This window comes from Scyliorhinus torazame, chromosome 3 (assembly GCF_047496885.1).
Source record: "Scyliorhinus torazame isolate Kashiwa2021f chromosome 3, sScyTor2.1, whole genome shotgun sequence".
Classification (NCBI taxonomy): domain Eukaryota; kingdom Metazoa; phylum Chordata; class Chondrichthyes; order Carcharhiniformes; family Scyliorhinidae; genus Scyliorhinus; species Scyliorhinus torazame.
The window spans coordinates 207,879,765-207,900,691 of record NC_092709.1 but is presented as its reverse complement, the minus strand read 5'-3'; the positions used below and the strand labels follow the sequence as shown (position 1 = coordinate 207,900,691).

Genomic DNA, 20,927 nt, shown 5'->3' with positions numbered 1-20,927 from the left:
ACAAATAACAATGACCTATTTTATAAACAAAAAATGAATAAATAATAAATAACAAAAATGAAAACTAGCCCTAATTGGCAACTGCTTTGTCACAAGTAACACTCTCCAAAAATATAATTTAACAGTCCAATATATAATTATCTGTAGCAACGACCTATACATACTATACAGTATATATTAACAACCCTGAGAGTCCTTCTGGTTCCTCCTTCCCCCCCCCCCCCCCCCCCGCCCCCGGATCCTGGGCTGCTGCTGCTGCCTTCTTTTTCCCATTCCGTCTATCTTTCTGCAAGGTATTTGACGAACGGTTGCCACCGCCTGGTGAACCCTTGAGCCGACCCCCTCAGGACGAACTTAATCCGCTCTAGCTTTATAAACCCCGCCATGTCATTTATCCAGGTCTCCACCCCCGGGGGCTTGGCTTCTTTCCACATTAGCAATATCCTGCGCCGGGCTACTAGGGACGCAAAGGCCAAAACATCGGCCTCTCTCGCCTCCTGCACTCCCGGCTCTTGTGCAACCCCAAATATAGCCAACCCCCAGCTTGGTTCGATCCGGACTCCTACTACTTTTGAAAGCACCTTTGTCACCCCCATCCAAAACCCCTGTAGTGCCGGGCATGACCAAAACATATGGGTATGATTCGCTGGGCTTCTCGAGCACCTCGCACACCTATCCTCCACCCCAAAAAATTTACTGAGCCGTGCTCCAGTCATATGTGCCCTGTGTAATACCTTAAACTGAATCAGGCTTAGTCTGGCACACGAGGACGACGAGTTTACCCTGCTTAGGGCATCTGCCCACAGCCCCTCCTCGATCTCCTCCCCCAGCTCTTCTTCCCATTTCCCTTTTAGTTCATCTACCATAGTCTCCCCTTCGTCCCTCATTTCCCTATATATATCTGACACCTTACCATCCCCCACCCATGTCTTTGAGATCACTCTGTCCTGCATCTCTTGTGTCGGGAGCTGTGGGAATTCCCTCACCTGTTGCCTCGCAAAAGCCCTCAGTTGCATATACCTGAATGCATTCCCTTGGGGCAACCCATATTTCTTGGTCAGCGCTCCCAGACTTGCGAACTTCCCATCCACAAACAGATCTTTCAGTTGCGTTATTCCTGCTCTTTGCCACATTCCATATCCCCCATCCATTCCCCCTGGGGCAAACCTATGGTTGTTTCTTATCGGGGACCCCCCCCCAAGGCTCCAGTCTTTCCCCTATGCCGTCTCCACTGTCCCCAAATCTTCAGTGTAGCCACCACCACTGGGCTTGTGGTGTAGTTCCTCGGTGAGAACGGCAATGGGGCTGTCACCACAGCCTGTAGGCTAGTCCCCCTACAGGACGCCCTCTCTAATCTCTTCCACGCCGCTCCCTCCTCCTCTCCCATCCACTTACTCACCATTGAAATATTAGCGGCCCAATAATACTCACTTAGGCTCGGTAGTGCCAGCCCCCCCCTATCCCTGCTACGCTGTAAGAATCCCTTCCTCACTCTCGGGGTCTTCCCGGCCCACACAAAGCCCATGATGCTCTTTTCAATCCTTTTAAAAAAAAGCCTTCGTGATCACCACCGGGAGGCACTGAAACACAAAGAGGAATCTCGGTAGGGCCACCATCTTAACCGCCTGCACCCTCCCTGCCAGTGACAGGGATACCATATCCCATCTCTTGAAATCCTCCTCCATCTGTTCCACCAACCGCGTTAAATTTAACCTATGCAATGTGCCCCAATTCTTAGCTATCTGGATCCCCAGGTAACCAAAGTCCCTTGTTACCTTCCTCAACGGTAGGTCCTCTATTTCTCTACTCTGCTCCCCTGGATGCACCACAAACAACTCACTTTTCCCCATGTTCAATTTATACCCTGAAAAATCCCCAAACTCCCCAAGTATCTGCATTATTTCTGGCATCCCCTCCGCCGGGTCCGCCACGTATAGTAGCAAATCGTCCGCATACAAAGATACCCGGTGTTCTTCTCCTCCCCTAAGTACTCCCCTCCACTTCTTGGAACCCCTCAACGCTATCGCCAGGGGCTCAATCGCCAGTGCAAACAATAATGGGGACAGAGGGCATCCCTGCCTTGTCCCTCTATGGAGCCGAAAATATGCAGATCCCCGTCCATTCGTGACCACGCTCGCCACTGGGGCCCTATACAACAGCTGCACCCATCTAACATACCCCTCTCCAAAACCAAATCTCCTCAACACCTCCCACAAATAATCCCACTCCACTCTATCAAATGTTTTCTCGGCATCCATCGCCACTACTATCTCCGTTTCTCCCTCTGGTGGGGCCATCATCATTACCCCTAACAACCTCCGTATATTGGTGTTCAGCTGTCTCCCCTTCACAAACCCAGTTTGGTCCTCGTGGACCACCCCCGGGACACATTCCTCTATTCTCATTGCCATTACCTTGGCCAGGACCTTGGCATCTACATTTAGGAGGGAAATAGGTCTATAGGACCCGCATTGTAGCGGGTCCTTTTCCTTCTTTAAGAGAAGCGATATCGTTGCTTCAGACATAGTCGGGGGCAGTTGTCCCCTTTCCTTTGCCTCATTAAAGGTCCTCGTCAGTACCGGGGCGAGCAAGTCCACATATTTTCTATAGAATTCGACTGGGAATCCATCCGGTCCCGGGGCCTTTCCCGCCTGCATGCTCCTAATTCCTTTCACCACTTCTTCTACCTCGATCTGTGCTCCCAGTCCCACCCTTTCCTGCTCTTCCACCTTGGGAAATTCCAGCCGATCCAAGAAGCCCATCATTCTCCCTCCCATCCGGGGGTTGAGCTTCGTATAATTTTTTATAAAATGCCTTGAACACTCCATTCACTCTCTCCGCTCCCCGCTCCATCTCTCCTTCCTCATCCCTCACTCTCCCTATTTCCCTCGCTGCTCCCCTTTTCCTCAATTGGTGTGCCAGCAACCTGCTCGCCTTCTCCCCATATTCGTACTGTACACTCTGTGCCTTCCTCCATTGTGCCTCTGCAGTGCCTGTAGTCAGCAAGTCAAATTCTACATGTAGCCTTTGCCTTTCCCTGTACAGTCCCTCCTCCGGTGCTTCCGCATATTGTCTGTCCACCCTCAAAAGTTCTTGCAGCAACCGCTCCCGTTCCTTACACTCCTGCTTCCCTTTTATGTGCCCTTATTGATATCAGCTCCCCTCTAACCACCGCCTTCAATGCCTCCCAGACCACTCCCACCTGGACCTCCCCATTATCATTTGAGTTCCAAGTACTTTTCAATGCACCCCCTCACCCTTAGACACACCCCCTCATCTGCCATTAGTCCCATGTCCATTCTCCAGGGTGGGCGCCCTCCTGTTTCCTCCCCTATCTCCAAGTCCACCCAGTGTGGAGCGTGATCCGAAATGGCTATAGCCGTATACTCCGTTCCCCTCACCTTCGGGATCTATGCCCTACCCAGCACAAAAAAGTCTATTCGCGAGTAGACTTTATGGACATAGGAGAAAAACGAGAACTCCTTACTCCTAGGTCTGCTAAATCTCCACGGGTCTACACCTCCCATCTGCTCCATAAAATCTTTAAGTACCTTGGCTGCTGCCGGCCTCCTTCCAGTCCTGGACTTCGACCTATCCAGCCCTGGTTCCAACACCGTATTAAAATCTCCCCCCATTATCAGCTTTCCCATCTCTAGGTCTGGAATGCGTCCTAGCATCCGCCTCATAAAATTGGCATCATCCCAGTTCGGGGCATATACGTTTACCAAAACCACCGTCTCCCCCTGTAGTTTGCCACTCACCATCACGTATCTGCCCCCGTTATCCGCCACTATAGTCTTTGCCTCGAACATTACCCGCTTCCCCACTAATATAGCCACCCCCCTGTTTTTCGCATCTAGCCCCGAATGGAACACCTGCCCCACCCATCCTTTGCGTAGCCTAACCTGGTCTATCAGTTTCAGGTGCGTTTCCTCTAACATAACCACATCTGCCTTAAGTTTCTTAAGGTGTGCGAGTACCCGTGCCCTCTTTATCGGCCCGTTCAGCCCTCTCTCGTTCCACGTGATCAGCCGAGTTGGGGGGCTTCCTACCCCCCCCCCGCTTGTCGATTAGCCATCACCTTTTTCCAGCTCCTCACCCGGTTCCCACGCAGCTGTATCTCCCCCAGGCGGTGCCCCCCCGCCCATCCTCTCCCATACCAGCTCACCCCTCTCCCCAGCAGCAGCAACCCAGTAATTCCCCCCTCCCACCCCCCCCCCCCCCCCCCCCCCCCCGCTAGATCCCCCGCTAGCGTAATTACTCCCCCCATGTTGCTCCCAGAAGTCAGCAAACTCTGGCTGACCTCGGCTTCCCCCCGTGACCTCGGCTCGCACCGTGCGACGCCCCCTCCTTCCTGCTTCTCTCTTCCCGCCATGATTATCATAGCGCGGGAACCAAGCCCGCACTTCTCCCTTGGCCCCGCCCCCAATGGCCAACGCCCCATCTCCTCCACCTCCCCTCCTCCCCCCATCACCACCTGTGGGAGAGAGAAAAGTTACCACATCGCAGGATTAGTACATAAAACCCCTCTTTGCCCCCCACATTCGCCCCACCACTTTGTTTGAACGTTCTTTTTAATAACCCGCTCATTCCAGTTTTTCTTCCACAATAAAAGTCCACGCTTCATCCGCTGTCTCAAAGTAGTGGTGCCTCCTTCGATATGTGACCCACAGTCTTGCCGGTTGCAGCATTCCAAATTTTATCTTTTTATGAAGCACCGCCTTGGCCCGATTAAAGCTCGCCCTCCTTCTCGCCACCTCCGCACTCCAGTCTTGATAAACGCGGATCACCGCGTTCTCCCATTTACTGCTCCGAGTTTTCTTCACCCATCTAAGGACCATTTCTCTATCCTTAAAACGGAGGAATCTCACCACTATGGCTCTGGGAATTTCTCCTGCTCTCGGTCCTCGCGCCATCACTCGGTATGCTCCCTCCACCTCCAACGGACCCGCCAGGGCCTCCGCTCCCATTAACGAGTGCAGCATCGTGCTCACATATGCCCCGACGTCCGCTCCCTCCACACCTTCAGGAAGACCAAGAATCCTCAGGTTGTTCCTCCTTGCGTTGTTTTCCAGTGCCTCCAACCTTTCCACACATCGTTTCTGATGTGCCTCCTGCGTCTCCGTCTTCACCACCAGGCCCTGTATGTCGTCCTCATTCTCGGCTGCCTTTGCCTTCACGACCCGAAGCTCCCGCTCCTGGGTCTTTTGTTCCTCCTTTAGCCCTTCGATCGCCTGTAGTATCGGGGCCAACAGCTCTTTCTTCATTTCCTTTTTGATCTCTTCCACACAGCATTTCAAGAACTTTTGTTGTTCAGGGCCCCATGTTAAACTGCCACCTTCCGACGCCATCTTGGTTTTTGCTTGCCTTCCTTGCCGCTGTTCTAAAGGATCCACTGCAATCTGGCCACTTTCTCCTTTTTCCATCCGTATCCAGGGGGGATTCCCTTCTGGTTTACCGCACAGTGTTTTTAGCCGTCAAAATTGCCGTTGGGGCTCCTATCAAGAGCCCAAAAGTCCGTTTCACAGGGAGCTGCCGAAACGTGCGACTCAGCTGGTCATCGCCGCACCCGGAAGTCTCAAGATTCTATTATAACAAAACATTAAACACCATAGAAGTAACACCGATCTCATCTCTTTAATTCAACCTGTCTAACTTTGGAATCCTTTTATTTCTTTTTTTTATAAATTTAGAGTACCCAATTATTTTTTTTCAATGAAGGGGCAATTTAGTGTGGCCAATTCACCTAACATACAAATCTTTGGGTTGTGGAGGTGAAACCCACGCAGGCACCGGGAGAATATTCAAACTCCACATAAAACAGTGACCCAGGGCTAGGATCGAATCCGGGTCCTCAGCCCTGTAGGCAGCAGTGCTAACCACAGCACTCCCGTGCCACCCTCCTTTTTTATTTCTAAGGTACTGCCAACTTTTCCATAGCTTCACTTCAAAGGAGAATTCTCCGGGGACCTGGGTTCAAATCCCACCACAGTAAATGGTGATATTTGAGTTCAATTTATAAAAATAAAAACTGGAATTAAAAGTCTAATCATGAAACTGTTGCTGATTGTCATAAAAATCATCTGGTTCACTAGTTTCACTCTTGCCTGGTCTGGCTTACACGTGACTCCAGACCCACCGGAATGTGATTGACTCTTAAATTTCCCCTCAAGGACAATTCGGGATGACAGTAAATGCTGGCCTAGCCAGCGATGCCCACTTCCCATTAACATTTTTTTTTACAAAAAGAGTAATATTGGTTTGAGTATTTCAGTTTAAAGTTTCTGAAGGTTGGCACTGCTGCCTCAGTGCCAGGGACCTGGGTTCAATTCCAGCCTTGGGTGATTGTGTGGAGTTTGCACGTTCTCCCCGTGTCTGCATGGGTTTCTTCCAGGTGCATTGGTTCCTCCCATAGTCCAAAGATGTGCAGGTTAGTGGATTGGCCATACTAAATTGCTCCTCCGTGCCTCAAGATATGTAGGTGGGGTGCTCTTTTAGCGGGTCGGTGAAGACTCGATGGGCCAAATGGCCACGTTCTGCACTGTAGATCATAGAATTTACAGTGCAGAAGGAGGCCATTCGGCCCATCGAGTCTGCACCGGCTCTTGGAAAGAGCACCCTACCCAAGGTCAACACCTCCACCCTATCCCCATAACCCAGTAACCCCACCCAACACTAAGGGCAATTTTGGACGCTAAGGGCAATTTATCATGGCCAATCCACCTAAGCTGCACATCTTTTGGACGGTGGGAGGAAACCGGAGCACCCGGAGGAAACCCACGCACGCACTGGGAGGATGTGCAGACTCCGCACAGACAGTGACCCAAGCCGGAATCGAACCTGGGACCCTGGAGCTGTGAAGCAATTGTGCTATCCACAAGGCTACCATGCTGCCCTTAAGCAGCAGCAACTCGATTTTCCCCCCCCCACCCTCCACCGGCTAGGACCAATCCCAGCTGATTTGCTCCCCCCCCATTGCACTTCCGCAAGTCAGCTGATTCCTGCGGACTCCGGCCGCTCCCGCCTCTCCTTCGACTCCTCCCATTGTGTGGCACACCCTCCTCTCCCGTTCCCCATCCATAGGCTCTCCCTCCTCCCCCTTCCGTTCTAAGTGCGCGAAACAACCCTCGCTTCATAGAATTATCATAGAATTTACAGTGCAGAAGGAGGCCATTCGGCCCATCGAGTCTGCACCGGCTCTTTGAAAGAGCAGCCTACCCAAGCCCACACCTCATAACCCAGTAACCCCACCCAATACTAAGGGCAATTTTGGACACTAAGGGCAATTTAGCACGGCCAATCCACCTAACCTGCACATCTTTGGACTGTGGGAGGAAACCGGAGCACCCGGAGGAAACCCACGCACACACTGGGAGAACGTGCAGACTCCGCACAGACAGTGACCCAAGCCGGGAATCGAACCTGGGACCCTGGAGCTGTGAAGCAATTGTGCTAACTACCGTGCTGCCCCCTTCCCCGCCCCGGCCCCACCCCCTCCAGTCTTCAGCGCGGGAAAAAGCCCGCGCACAAACAGGAAAGCATCAAGATATGACTGCAGAACTGAGAAAATTGCCCCTGGACCAGAGGGTATATATGTGGATCAGGCTGGGCACCAGAGCACTGTCTCCCGGGTGTGTCCAGCAGGGTTCTGGGGTATAGGGGCCCCTGCTGTGGCTGGGTGAGTGTGCAGGATGGGGTTCTCCAGCACAACTGGCTCGGTGGAAGGCACTGCAAGAAGACAGGACACGTGTGGATGGGGGAGGCTAGGGGGATACCAGCTCTGGGGTGGAAGCATTAACTGTTGATCTCTCGCCAATACCTGGCAGGTACCAACATGGATGGTGTTGTTGACTCCACAATGGCAGCCATCTAGGTGCAAGTGTTAGTCCAGACACCGAAGGAGGCAGAAGCAGTGTCAACGCAGGCTGGAGGCGACACAGCATGTGCAGTAGGTCACCGCACATACTGCAGACCTGGCCACCCATCCGGCCAGGGAGGGGGCCACCAGCAATGGGTCATTGGTCATGTGAGGAGATGACAGATGGCATGTGCCACAGAAGGCTCCGTCTCAACAAGGAGACGGTGCGGCAACTGTGTCATGTCCTTCTGGACTTTGCACCCCTTGGAGGAGGGTGCTCACTCCTGGTAGCCATGACTGTCACCACAGCCCTGAACCTTTATGCAACGGGTTCATTCCAGGGATTTGTGTGGCATTTCCCAAGGTACAGCCTACCAGTGCATCCATGAAGCCACCTATTCCCGGGCAATTGACTATACGTTGAGCTGGACCAAGCCCATCAAGCTGCCTGGGCAGCAGGATTTTCTGCCATCACCGGGAAGTCCCTGGTCCAGGGGTAATAGATGGCATGCATGTCGCCTTGCATGCACCAATGGCATCAGGGGGTGCCCTTGATTAACGATTAACGGGAAGGGATTCCACTCCCTGAATGTGCAACTACCATCCTCCGGATCGTGCATGTGTGTGCACATTTCCATCCAAGGGAGTGTGCATGACAGCCACATCGTGGGACAAGATCCCTGGTTTTGCCCATCAGCAGCAGCCCCGCCCCCCCCCCTGCCCGACTCCCTGTTCCTCCCTCCCAAGGGTCTGTGTGACATCACACCAGGGTGGTGGACCAAGGGTCTGTGTAACATCACACCAGGGTGGTGGACCTGTATCAGCACTGTCAGCGGGTCCACATACAAGGCAAGAGAGTGATGATGACTTGCTGTGAGGAAAGCTCTGGTGCTCCTCAGTTTATGCCAAAGTTTGACTCCTGTCTTTCTGCTGACAGCGCGCTCACACCAATCACCTGCTCAGTATCTGCATTGGGGGCTCTTGTTCCAGGACCTTTGTGCCGGGGGGGGAGGGGGGCTTGGAGGATTAAAGGGGAGCAGGGGTTGGGGGTGCAGCCACGTGCGCTGTGCAGAATAATGTGATGGAGGCTTCATATGTCTCTGCTGTTAAGATGTTTAATGGTGAACAATTGAAACTTCCATTGTTCCCAGCTACAGCCTACTCAGTGATCCCCTTTCCTTTTTTTAAAAAAAAAAAGAAATTTAGAGTACCCAATTCATTTTTCCAATTTAAGGGGCAATTTAGTGTGGCCAATCCACCTACCCTGCACATCTTTGGTTTGTGAGGGTGAAACCCACGCAAACATGGGGAGAATGTGCAAACTCCACACGTATAGTGCCAGAGCCGGGATCGAACCTGGGACCTCGGCGCTGAAGCTGCAGGGCTAACCCACTGCGCCATCGTGCTGCCCTAGTGATCCCCTTTCCTAATCATCCGTGCTCTACTGCTACATCTAGGTGTGTCCCCAGAATGCACAGCGGAAGTGGATGCAGCCTGCTACTTTTTGTGGCCTGTGGTCTTTGATGTCCTTGGGCGTCCTTTAGGGGAGGCCTGGAGCCAGAAGGCACCGGCCGACTTGCCAGTCGATGTTACTGGCATTGCCCTGCCACCCTGTTCTGCCCGATGACCATGGTCACGCCGGTGTCAGGAGGGAGTTTCGGGTAAGGTGTAGACTGCTGTCATCCCGCTGGCACTGGGTCAGTCTCCAGTGCTTCCCCTCGGAAGGTGCCCGTTGGGCCCTGGGGTGTCTCCATGGGACAGACTGGCAGCATGACTGAGATCCAGAGACCTCTGCGCCATCCGGCTCTGGCACCTTTCCGTTGCCTATACCATGATGTTGATGCTCCTCCGTGACTGGGACATGCCTCGCGAATGTCCACCTGCATCTGGGCCATGCTTTGCAGTGACTCGTCAATGTCCACCTGGGACATGTGGCCAGTGGGAGGTTAGTATAATTTTGTCTGACATGAACAACTCCATTTGAGGCAGGTCATGAAGGGGCAGTGGTCCTCTCTCTGCGGCACAGGCCAACCTCTCTGATGGTGACTGCTCTATCTTTGGCCAATCGCGCAAACTCCAGGGCCTGTTTCTCATAGGGGGTGAGGACTCCGAGTGGAAATCTGCCAACCGTCTGTGCCCTTTTGTGCCTATTATGTGCTAACTTTTCCTGCTGGGGGGATGGGGGAGGATTGTGAACTCCATGCTTGATTCATCGGGGGAGGCGGGTGGTCTATGGCAGGTGGCATATGTGGGTGCAGCACCTAGGCATGGAGGGGTTGTGCTCGTGGGTGCCACTGTGTGCTGGGGCACGAGCTATGGGGAGGGTGTGAGCTGCCAGCCGCTGACCTGTTTGGAGGGGGGGGGGGGGGTGGGGTGGTAGGCGGGACTGATGCCAGGGGCTGGTGCTGACTTGTGCGGCCCGTAGGAGGTTACTGGTCTTCCTGCACGGTACGGCAGTCCTCCTGGTCACACTGCCCGAACCGATGGCCATTGCTTCCCAGATGGCATTGGCGGCCCTGCTGCTGGTCGTCCAACCCCTTGGAGGAACAGGGAGACCCGTCTCGCCTCCACAGCGTCCAGCAGCTTGGTCATGTCAACATCCCCGAAATGTGGAGCAGGTCTGTGTGCAGAACATGTGTGCTGCCAGGGAGTGAGTTTGGAGAGTGTGCTTATGACCAGCTCTCCCTTGTTAGCGGGGAGCTGCCAAGCACGAGCCTGGTGAGTCAGTTGGCGGGACAGCCAATTCCAGCGTTAACACCATGGGGAATCACATCCGGCACACAGTACCGTTAAATATAGGCCATGAACTTACCAGCTCAGCCGTCGGGAGACACCCAGGAAGTCGGGCCCGATTTATGGCATAACATTTCCATTACCAGCAAAAGAAGGCAGTTGTCCTAGCAGAGACCTTTTTCCTATTGATTATCCTGCAGAATAAAAACGCTGCTTACTGTTTTTTGTCAAGTCAATTCTTTTATCCACTTGGATACCAACACTCCTATTCAATGAGCTTCAATTTTGTTAACCAGCCCTCAAAGTAATGGTTTGTTGAACAGTTTCTTAACATCAACATAAACAACAACCACAGCATTGCCTTCAGGGAGGCAGTGGCCTAATGGTATTGTCACGGGACTAATAATCCAGAGATGTTCTGGGGACCTGGCTTCAAATTCCACCACGGAAGATGGTGAAATTATTTTTTCTAAAAATCTGGAATTAATAGTGACGAGAGGTTTAAAAATCCATTTGGTTCACCAAAGGAATCTGCCATGCTTACTGGTCTGGCCTCCATGGGATGTAGTTGATTCTTAACTGCCCTTGCATCCCATAGAAGAATTTAGGGGGGAAAAAACCTTTTGTTATTTCATCAGAAAATTCAATTGGGTTAAGTCAATTTGCCTTTTACAAATTTGTGCTGAATTAATTTGAATTTAATTTGCTTGAATTAATTCAAACCCCTTCAAGTGCCTGTCGAATTTTCTTGTCTTGATTCTAAAAATGTTTTTGTTATTAACGTTAACTAACTGGCTTGTAGTTGCTAGGCCAGTCCTTAAATAAAGGGTCACATTTACCACTCCTGAATGCTCTGCCACGTTTACTGTATCTAGGGAAAATTGGACGATTATTGAAAACCCTTATGCTATCTCCAGCCCCACATCCTTCAGAAACCTGGAATGCAAGTATTTTCACCATGCTTAATGTACCCTAAAGTACCCAGCCCTTTCAGTACCACCTCCCCCTCAATTTTCACTCAATCCGTTGCATCTACTATCCATTTTACAGATATATCATATTTCTCTTCCTTAGTAAATATAGATACAAAGTACTCGTATTCTAGCCTTGTCCTGCGCCTCCTACATCATCTCCTTTCCCCCTAATAGGGTTCACTCCACGTCTTGCTATCTGCTTATTGTTTACATGCCAGTAGAAGATTTTCAGGTGCCCTTTTATGTTGATGTGGAATCGACGGCAGAGTGACCACAAGGGAACCGTAGATAGGATACAAAACTTGGTTTAATGACGTAGCAATTTCCTTATTCTACTCCCCCAAAGGGTTCTACCCACCCGGCCTTCATGTAGGCTAGGGTTTTTATACTATACAGGCTCCCTTTTGTTAAGGGGATGCCCCGCCCTGTTATCGGGAAGTTCTACTCCACTGAGATCACAGGGAACCTGATGGTCCATACCCCGAGACCACCGTGAGAGTTGTAACAGCTTTTATTTATTTATTTTCTAAATTTTAGAGTACCCAATTAAGTTTTTTCCAATTAAGGGGCAATTTAGTGTGGCCAATCCACCTACCTGCACATTTTTGGGTTGTGGGGCGAAACCCACACAAACACTGGGGGAATGTGCAAACTCCACACAGACAGTGACCCAGAGCCGGGATCGAACCTGGGACTTGGTGCTGTGAGGCAGAGTGCTAATCACTGCTCCACCGTACTGCCCTTAAGAGTTGTAACAATTGACCACAGTTCTATTCTCCTCTTTGCAGTCTTATTTTTTTCCCCTTCACCTCCCCTCTATTTGACCTGGTTCTCACTTTGAAAAATTCATCTGACATGCAAGATAAACCATCTTTTGTGTACTTATCTCTATCTCTCTCAGCATCCAGTGAACCCTGTCTTTGGTTCCCACCTCTGTTCGGATGTACCTAGCTGGTATCTGAAGCATCTCCTTAAAAATCGCTCATTGTTCCATTACAGTTCGTCCTGTCAGTCTTTGATTCCAAATAACCCAGACTAGATCCGTTTGCACTGAAATCCTCTGATCAACATGTTCTGCTTTATGGGGCGGATTCTCTGGCTCCCCAGCCATTGTTTCTTGGTGTCATTCACTGGTGGCCGGCTTCTCTTGCCCTGCCGCTGTCAATGGGAATTCCCATTGAAGCCACCTCACTGCCGCCGGGAAATACCTAGAGAATCCCACCGGCCTCTATCGTTCCCTGCTTTTCACATTGGAACAGGAGTAGACCATTAGCCCCACAAATCTGTCCCGCTATTAATGAGATCATGGCTGATCTGTGACCTAACTCCGTATTCCTGCCTTTGACCCATATCTCTTAATATCTTGCTTCACAAAAATGTTATCTATCTCAGATTTAAAATTAACAACCAGTTACATCTGGTGTTTGTGGGAGGGAGTTCCACAACTCTGCCAGCCTTTGAGTGCTTCCAAACATCTCTCCTGAACAGTCTAGCTCTAATTTGTAGACTCTTTCCCCCCCCCCCCCCCCCCCGAGTTTTACAATCTCCAATGCTGTCTTTCCCTGTTAATATCTTTAAATACTTCGATCAGATCACTGCTTAACCATCTAAATTCTAGGGCGGCACATGGTAGTGGTTAGCACTGGGACTATGGCGCCGAGGACCGGGGTTTGAATCCCGGCCCTGGGTCACTCTGTGTGGAGTTTGCACATTCTTCCACTGTCTGCGTGTGTTTCACTTCGGGGGGGGAGGGGGGGGATAATTGAGGCTCTAAATTTATTTATTTTTAAACTAAAATCTAACGGGCCTAATTTGTGTAATCTCTCCTCTTAACTTAATCCCTGTTGTTCAGGTATCATGTTTGTAAACCAGTTGCACTTCTTCCAAAGCCAAAACACTTGGCCTCCTTCACCCAGCTCATTTCCCAAAGCCAGATCCAGCAATGCTTCATTTCTAGTTGAGCTGAGAACATACTGATCAAGGAAATTCTTTTGAACCCATTTCAAATACTACTTCCTGTACTTTGTCCTTTACTCTAACATGATCCAATCCGTATTTGGGTAATTAAAATCACGCCATCTCCACTCTATTGTTGCTCTATCTCTCTCACTATTTGGATGCCTGTAACACGATGTTACCTTTTTTTTTTTTTGTTTCCCAATTCTAACCAAACAAATTCTGTCCTTGTTCCACCAAACCTTGTATTTTTTTTTTTTATTTCAAATTTGCAGGTATTCAGAAACTTGTATTTAATGTGGATTTTTGCCCTGCTATTTTAAATAGATATGGAAGAAGTCCTTCACTATACTCTGATAGCTGAGAATATGGAATACCATTAATACCACTTGAGTAATATCTTTATCCCTGTGAAACAAGATCATAACCTCTCCGAATAAATGTCATCCCTGTGTATTATTTAAAGCTATCATAGAATTTACAATGCAGAAGGAGACCTTTCGGCCCATCGTCTGCACTGGCACCTGGAATGAGCACCCTACTTAAAGCCCACTGCTCCACCCTATCCCCATAACCCAGTGACCCCACCTAACCTTTTTATTAAAAATATAATTTCATTCAAATTTTCAACAAAACACTCCAACCAGAAAAAAAAAAAGAATAAAGCACAAAACAAGCAAAAAATTATTCCACCAGAATACAATAACCCCCATTTAACAAATAAACTCGCCAGTGAGGAAAAACACCCCACTCTAACCTATGCTGTTGACCTCCACCTAACGTTCCACGAGAAAGTCTAGGAACGGTTGCGACTGTCTGGAGAACCCCTCCACAGACCCTCGCAAGGCAAACTTTGTCCTTTCCAGCTTGATGAACCCTGCCACATCGTTAATCCAAACTTCCACGTTTGGGGACTTCGCATCCCTCCACATTAGTAGGATCCTTCGCCGGGCTACCAGGGATGCAAAGGCCAGAACACCGGCCTCTTTCGGCTCCTGCACTCCCGGCTCGTCCGATACCCCAAATAATGCTATCCCCCAGCTCGGCTTGACCCAGGTGTTCACCACTTTGGACATAGTCCTCACAAAGCCCCTCCAGCGCCGGGCATGTCCAGAACATGTGGGCATGATTTGCTGGGCTCCCCAAGCACCTCGCACATCTGTCCTCCACCCCGAAAAACCTACTCCTCCTCGCCCCTGTCATATGCGCCCTATGGACAACTTTGAACTGTACCCACCTAACCTTTTGAACACTAGGGGCACTTTAGCATGGCCAATCCACCTAACCTGCACATCTTTGGACTGTGGGAGGAAACCGGAGCATCCGGAGGAAACCCACACAGACACTGGGAGGAAGTGCAAGCTCCACATAGTCACCCGAGGCCAGAATTGAACCTGGGTCCCTGGTGCTGTGAGGCAGCAGTGCTTGCCACCGTGCCACCCATCGTATTACAGGCTACTAAAGTGGCATAACGAGAAAAGATGCTTCTCTACTGCACATGTCTTGGAGCAGCTGAGGGGTAGTTGTTTTCCATTAAGAAAACAATGGACAATTATCAGTAACTATTTTTGAATCTTCTGAAAATATGTTTTTACAGAGGTCAGGAAAGTGCTGGAATTGTGACAAGTAATGGAAATTCCCCACCATTATATATGACACACAAGGTATGCATTTTATTTTGCAATGAAGTGTTATTAATGTCGTAGGAAGAACTTTATTGAACTTCATTGGGTTCAGTATTATTTTGTGCAGTGTCTTATTGTATTACAGCATCTTTTGTTTTCAGAAAATGTGAATTACTATCTTCCAGTAGCCTTGCAACATTTGCTTAAATTTGAATTTCCCAGATGAAAGACTTTGGCGTAATTTAATAGCCAATTTCAGATAAGATTGTATTTTGCAGATAATGTAACTTTTTTTTCTCTAGGTTTCATAAATTTTGTGCTCATTTGAAATGGGGGATATGTGATTAGTGCAACTGATTGAAAAATAAATTTCTTACCGTTGTCAGGAAAGCATGCCTTTGTGCACCAATGTGAATTGGCATAAAAATATAGTCAGCTCTTGATTAGAAATTGCTTAATTAAAGATTTAAATTCTACAAAAATTTTGAATTAAGTAATTTATATATGCAAACTACAAGATAAATCAACAACATTCAAGAATCTTGACACCATTCAGGACAAAGCAGCCCACTTGATTGGCACCCCATCCACAAGCATAGATGTTTACTTCCAACACTGCTGCTTGACAAGCAGTGGCATCAGTAAGATGCATTGCAGCAACTACCCAAGGCTCCTTCGTCAACAGCTTCCAAACCCGCGATCTCTAACACGTAGAAAGATGAGGGCAGCAAATGCATGGACTACAGCGGTTTGAGACAGCAGCTATCCACCACTATCTCGAACAATTGGGGATGGGCAATAAATGCTGGCCTAGCCAGTGACATCCACAGTCCATAAATGATTGAAACTAAAATTTATGCTATTGTCAAAGTTTAGTGACACTACTTTTTTGAACAAAGAGGTGCACTGGAAGTAACATACACAAATTAGTTACAATGTAGTTACATTGTACACCTTGTGTTGCCGTTTTATGTATTTTCTTTTATTCCCTATTCTTCCCATGTACTTAATGACCTGTTGAGCTGCTCGCAGAAAAATACTTTTCACTGTGCCTCGGTACACGCGACAGTAAACAAATCCAATCCAAATTAGTTTTATGTTAATGTTGTAAATGTTTTGCTCTCTTAAATGCAGCATCCAGAACTAATTTGTACTGGCAAATGATTGAGAAAACTGCAGCTAATATCACCTTTGGTTCAGTAACAAGCATTGTAGATTCCACTTCTCACTTCTCTGAAGTGCTGTGGCTTTCTTTTAATGATAAAAGTATTGTATAAATCCAAATTGTTATTGAAAATATATATGAACCAAAGTTATTGCTCAACTATTCTTTGAAAAAAGCTGAAGAGGACATCCGGTGGCAGCCATGATGTGAGTGGTCGTGTACAGGGCAGCTCCTGCTTGAAGGCGTAGTACAGGGCATCTCCTGCTTGAAGGCGTAGAAAAGAGCTGTTTTTAACCGAAGTTCAGTGCCGCTCCGACAGAAAAGTGTAGCTGCCGTTCGGAGGAGAAGCTCCCCTGAGGGATGTATGTCTGCTGGTTGCCAAACCCAGCAAAAGAAGGTGAAAGACCTGGCCAAGGAGTTGGAAGAGACCTGGGGTGCAGCAGCCAGTGCAAGGGTGGCAGAGAGGGAAGGGCCAGTGCAGGTTGGAATGCCCCAGATGCAACAGTTGATGACTTTCATCAAGGAAGAGTTTCTACAGCAGAGGAAGGGGATGCAGGAGTTCCAAAGGGCTGTGGCATCCCTGAAGGGTTTGATTGAGAGGGTGGGGAAATGTTTTGAGGCGGAGGAGTCCAACTGATTGAAGGTGATGTTGGACCACAGCGATTTGGGTGGAGGCAGAGGTGGGACTTCTTAGACCTTTTGTAAGACCTTGAGAGCAAAAGTGGAAGAGCAGGAAAATGGATCGAGAAGGCAGAATCTGCGGATAGTGGGCCTGCCTGAAGGAATGGAAGGTGCGAGTGCCACGAGAGGTACGTGTCAAGGATGCTGGCGGGGCAAGTGGCGGAGGGGATGTTGGATAAGGCCACTGAAGTGGACAGAGTGCACAGGTTTCTGAGGCAGGCCAAGAGCGGGAGAGCCACCGCGGGCATTGATCGTGAGGCTCCATATGTTCGTGGAGAAATAGAAGATTCTCCAGTAGGCCAGGGAGAGGTGCAACTGTGAATGGGAGGGGAACAAGGTCTGAATATACCAGGACATTGGAGCTGAGCTGGCAAAACGGCGTGCTGGGTTCAACAAACTAAAGGCTGTACTATATTGACGGCAGGTAAGGTTTGGGGTGCTCCACCCAGCGAAGGTTTGGGTGATGTATCAAGGCCGGGAATACTATTTTGAGACTCCGGAGGCGGCCAACGGCTTTATGAATGGAGAAAGGGACCATCTTGGATGGGCCAGGTATAGGGTGAAATTAACAGTGTAGAGCTAAAAAGGGAGGATGGCAGATGGTAGAGGCGTATGCCCCGGCTAAGGCTGATAACGTGAACATGTGAGGGCTCAATGAACCAGTGGAAAGATCTCTGCTCTTTGCGCACCTTAGGAGCTTGAAAGCAGAGGTGGTCTTTCTGCAGGAGATGCACCTCCATCATCATACCCCCGGGCCCTGCCCCATAAGCCTGACCCGCCCTGTCCATTGTTAATATCGAACCCCTTCTCTCTTTCCCCCCCCCCCCCCCCCCCCCACAAAAGAACCACCCCTACAAAAACATCCCCCAACATCCATCCCTCCACCCCCTCTTGCTCGCCTCGTAGGCCCATTGAAGCCTGCTATCCAGGCTCCAACGTCCGCAGTCCTCCTCTCACCTCACCCCCGTTCACTAACTGACTTTAGTTAGCTAGCGCGGGTGGCTCCCCCCGCCAAGACCTCTCGCCCCCTCCTGCCCAGTCCCAGAGAAAGAAACACCAAAACAAACCCAACAATCCAACCCCTACAATTCACTAACATAACATTTAACCGTCGCAACACAGAACGCCATTAACTTGAACCCTGTAACAATGCAAAGAGAAGTAAATTTCAATACAAATCAGTAAAAAGAAAGTTGTAACATTTGTACATTGTCCAGCCGCTCAAACACGGTCCACCGTCTCCCTTCCAGTTCCGCTCTTCACGTCTGTCCCAAGCCTTCTGCCCTCACGAACGCCTCAGCCGCCTCCGCTGTCTCAAAATAAAAGTCTTTGGCGTTATATGTTACTCTCAACTTCGCCGGGTACACCACACCAAATCGCACCCCCTTGTACAAAGCCGCCTTCACTCGCCCAAGCGCCGCTCGTCTTTTTGCCAACTCCACTGTCCAGTCCTGGTAGATCCGAACCGCAGTACCATCCCACAGCATGTCACGCTCCTGCTTCGCCCAGCTTAATGCTTTCTCCTTCATGCAAAACTTATGGAAGCAGATAATTACTGCCCTTGGCGGCTCGTTCACTTTGGGCTTCGGCCTTAATGACCGATGAGCTCGGTCTAGCTCGTACAGGGTGGGGCTTTCACCCACCCCCATCAGCTCCGCCAACTTCTTAGCGAAGTATTGCGTTGGCCTTGGGCCTTCTGTCCCTTCGGGCAAGCCCACAATTCTCAAATTGTGCCGCCTTGAGCGGTTTTCCAAGTCTTCCAGCTTTGCTCGGAGTCCTCTGTTAACCTCCACCACCCTCCGCAGCTCGTCCCCCATCGAGGTGACCTGGTCGCTGTCGTGTCACTGCCTCCTCCACCTCCTTCATCTTCTCACCCTGCTCTCTCACATCGGCCGATACCTTTGCCACCTCCACCCTCATCGGGCCGATTGCCTCCTCCAACAATGACCTCAACACAACCGCCATCTCTTTCCTCAGGACCTCCATGTGCCTCACCAAACGTTGTTCCAGCTCCACCACCATCACCTCGGTCATCTTCTCCACCGTAAGTAGTGCGGCCCCGCCTTGCAGTTTGGCTTCCGCGATCCTGTCAACACTTTTGCTCTTCTCCTTTGGTGGCAAACCCGCGTTTCCTCCTTTCTTTGACGCTGTTTTTCGCATCCTTTAGTGGCTTATTGTTTTTTGTTTTTTATCTTTCTCCTCTCTCCCCCTTCACCCTCCTGCCCTTCATCAATCTGACCTTTTTTGAAAAAAAAAAAAAACTTTTACCAAACTTCCTTTTAAATCTTTTTTTCTTTCTCCTCTGCATTCACCTGGGACCAGGCTTCAACCTTCTTCTTCCTAGGTGGGAGCCATCTGACGTGGAGCACCCTCCCTACATGATGCCCTGGCCTCTCGTAGCTCCGCCCCCGCTTCTCTGACCTGCCGGGCCCGGCGCCTCAGCCCCCGCTGCCCGACACCCGCGCGGGGTTCGTCGCCGGTTTTTAAACCGGCCCCGCTGGCTGCTCGTGGCGACCCCAAAGGCCGACGATAGTCGGGGGGCACGTGAAGACTCGGGGATTTTCCCCGAAATCGTGGCCACCGGCGGGAGTTTTTTTTTTTTTTTTTGCGGCCGCCCTGCTCGCCCACCCCACCGGAACTGCCACAAACTATATAGTTGTGTGTTGGGAAGTTTGTTTCCTGAATTGTTTGTTGTAACTTTTCATATACTGAAGAAGCATCATAACTATTTACAGTAATATTGTTGAGAGCCTGCTAATAAAACAAATTACTGTTTTTAATCGAACATGCATCTCACCATTGTCTAATCTGAATTATAGATGGGAAAATTTGCTTCAAATTAAATTCAATTAATTTATCCTTTTTAGTTTGCAAATACTGAAGACTTGTATTTTAATTTTGTAGGAACTTTTATATTTTTGATTATTGTTGATTTCAGAAAGTGCTGCACAAATGGTTAATGCACAAGATAAGATCACATTGGGTTAGTGGTAACTTAGTGGCTTGTATAAAGGACTGGCTAACTGACAGAAGGTCGGGATAAATGGGTCTTTTTCTAGTTGGCAAGATGTAACTAGTGGGGTGCTGCAGGATTTGGTCCTCTAGTCCCAGCAATGGATGCAGGGATAGAAGGTACTACAGCCAAATCTGCAGATAACACTGAGGAATGGATAGGTTAAGTGAGTGGATCAAAATTTGGCAGATGGAGTTTAACGAGTGTGAGGGTATCCATTTTGATCAGAAATAAAAAGGCAGATAAGTGGAGAGAAGCCTCAGTGCAGAGGGATCTGGCTGTCCTTGTGATGAATCACAGGTACAGCAGTTAATAATAAGAAAGGAAATGGCATTTATGGCTAAAGGAATGGAGCATAAAAGTAGGAAAGTGTCTCCTCAACTGTACAAAGCATTGGTGAGACTGCACTTAATGTACAGGGTCCCCTTATTTGAGGAGGGATGTAGATGCATTGGAGGCTTCAGAGCAGGTTCCTGAGATTGATTGCAGAGATGCGGGCTTTGTCTTCTAAAAGGTGGTTGAGCAGTTTAGGCCTATACTCTCCTGAGTTTAGAAGAATGAGAGGACATTAATTGAGGTAAGATGATAAAAGATATTGACAAGTATACGTGGAGCAATCTAGGAGAGGTCACAGTTATAAGATAAGTGGTAGCAGCTTTAAACTGAGATGAGGAGAAATTACTCCTCAAGGGTCATGAATCTGTGGAATTCACTACCCCAGAATGAGGTGGATGCTGGGATATTGAGTAAATTTAAGGAGATGGACAGATTTTTAATTAGGAATGGGTTTAAGGGTTATGGAGGAAAGTGGAGTTGAGACCTATATGAGATCAGCCATGATTCTACTGAATTATGGAGCAGGCTCGAGGGGTTGAATTGCCAAATCCTGTTGCTAATTTTTATGATCCTTATCTTTCATCGT

The 20,927-nt window shown here is 49.3% G+C and overlaps 1 protein-coding gene across 4 annotated transcripts in view; it reads left to right on the top strand.

Annotated features, from left to right (window-relative positions):
- Window positions 1-20,927, top strand: part of ppat (phosphoribosyl pyrophosphate amidotransferase) — a 104,871-nt gene that overhangs the window by 21,524 nt on the left and 62,420 nt on the right. For 3 of the 4 annotated variants that reach the window (XM_072496825.1, XM_072496822.1, XM_072496826.1), the window contains exon 2: window positions 15,119-15,185. The exons of the other annotated variant lie outside the window; for it this stretch is intronic. In XM_072496825.1, coding sequence (XP_072352926.1) covers window positions 15,174-15,185 — 12 coding nt within the window. In that variant the 5' untranslated portion in view covers window positions 15,119-15,173. The remainder of the gene's footprint in view (window positions 1-15,118; window positions 15,186-20,927) is intronic. 4 annotated transcript variants of the gene reach the window in all.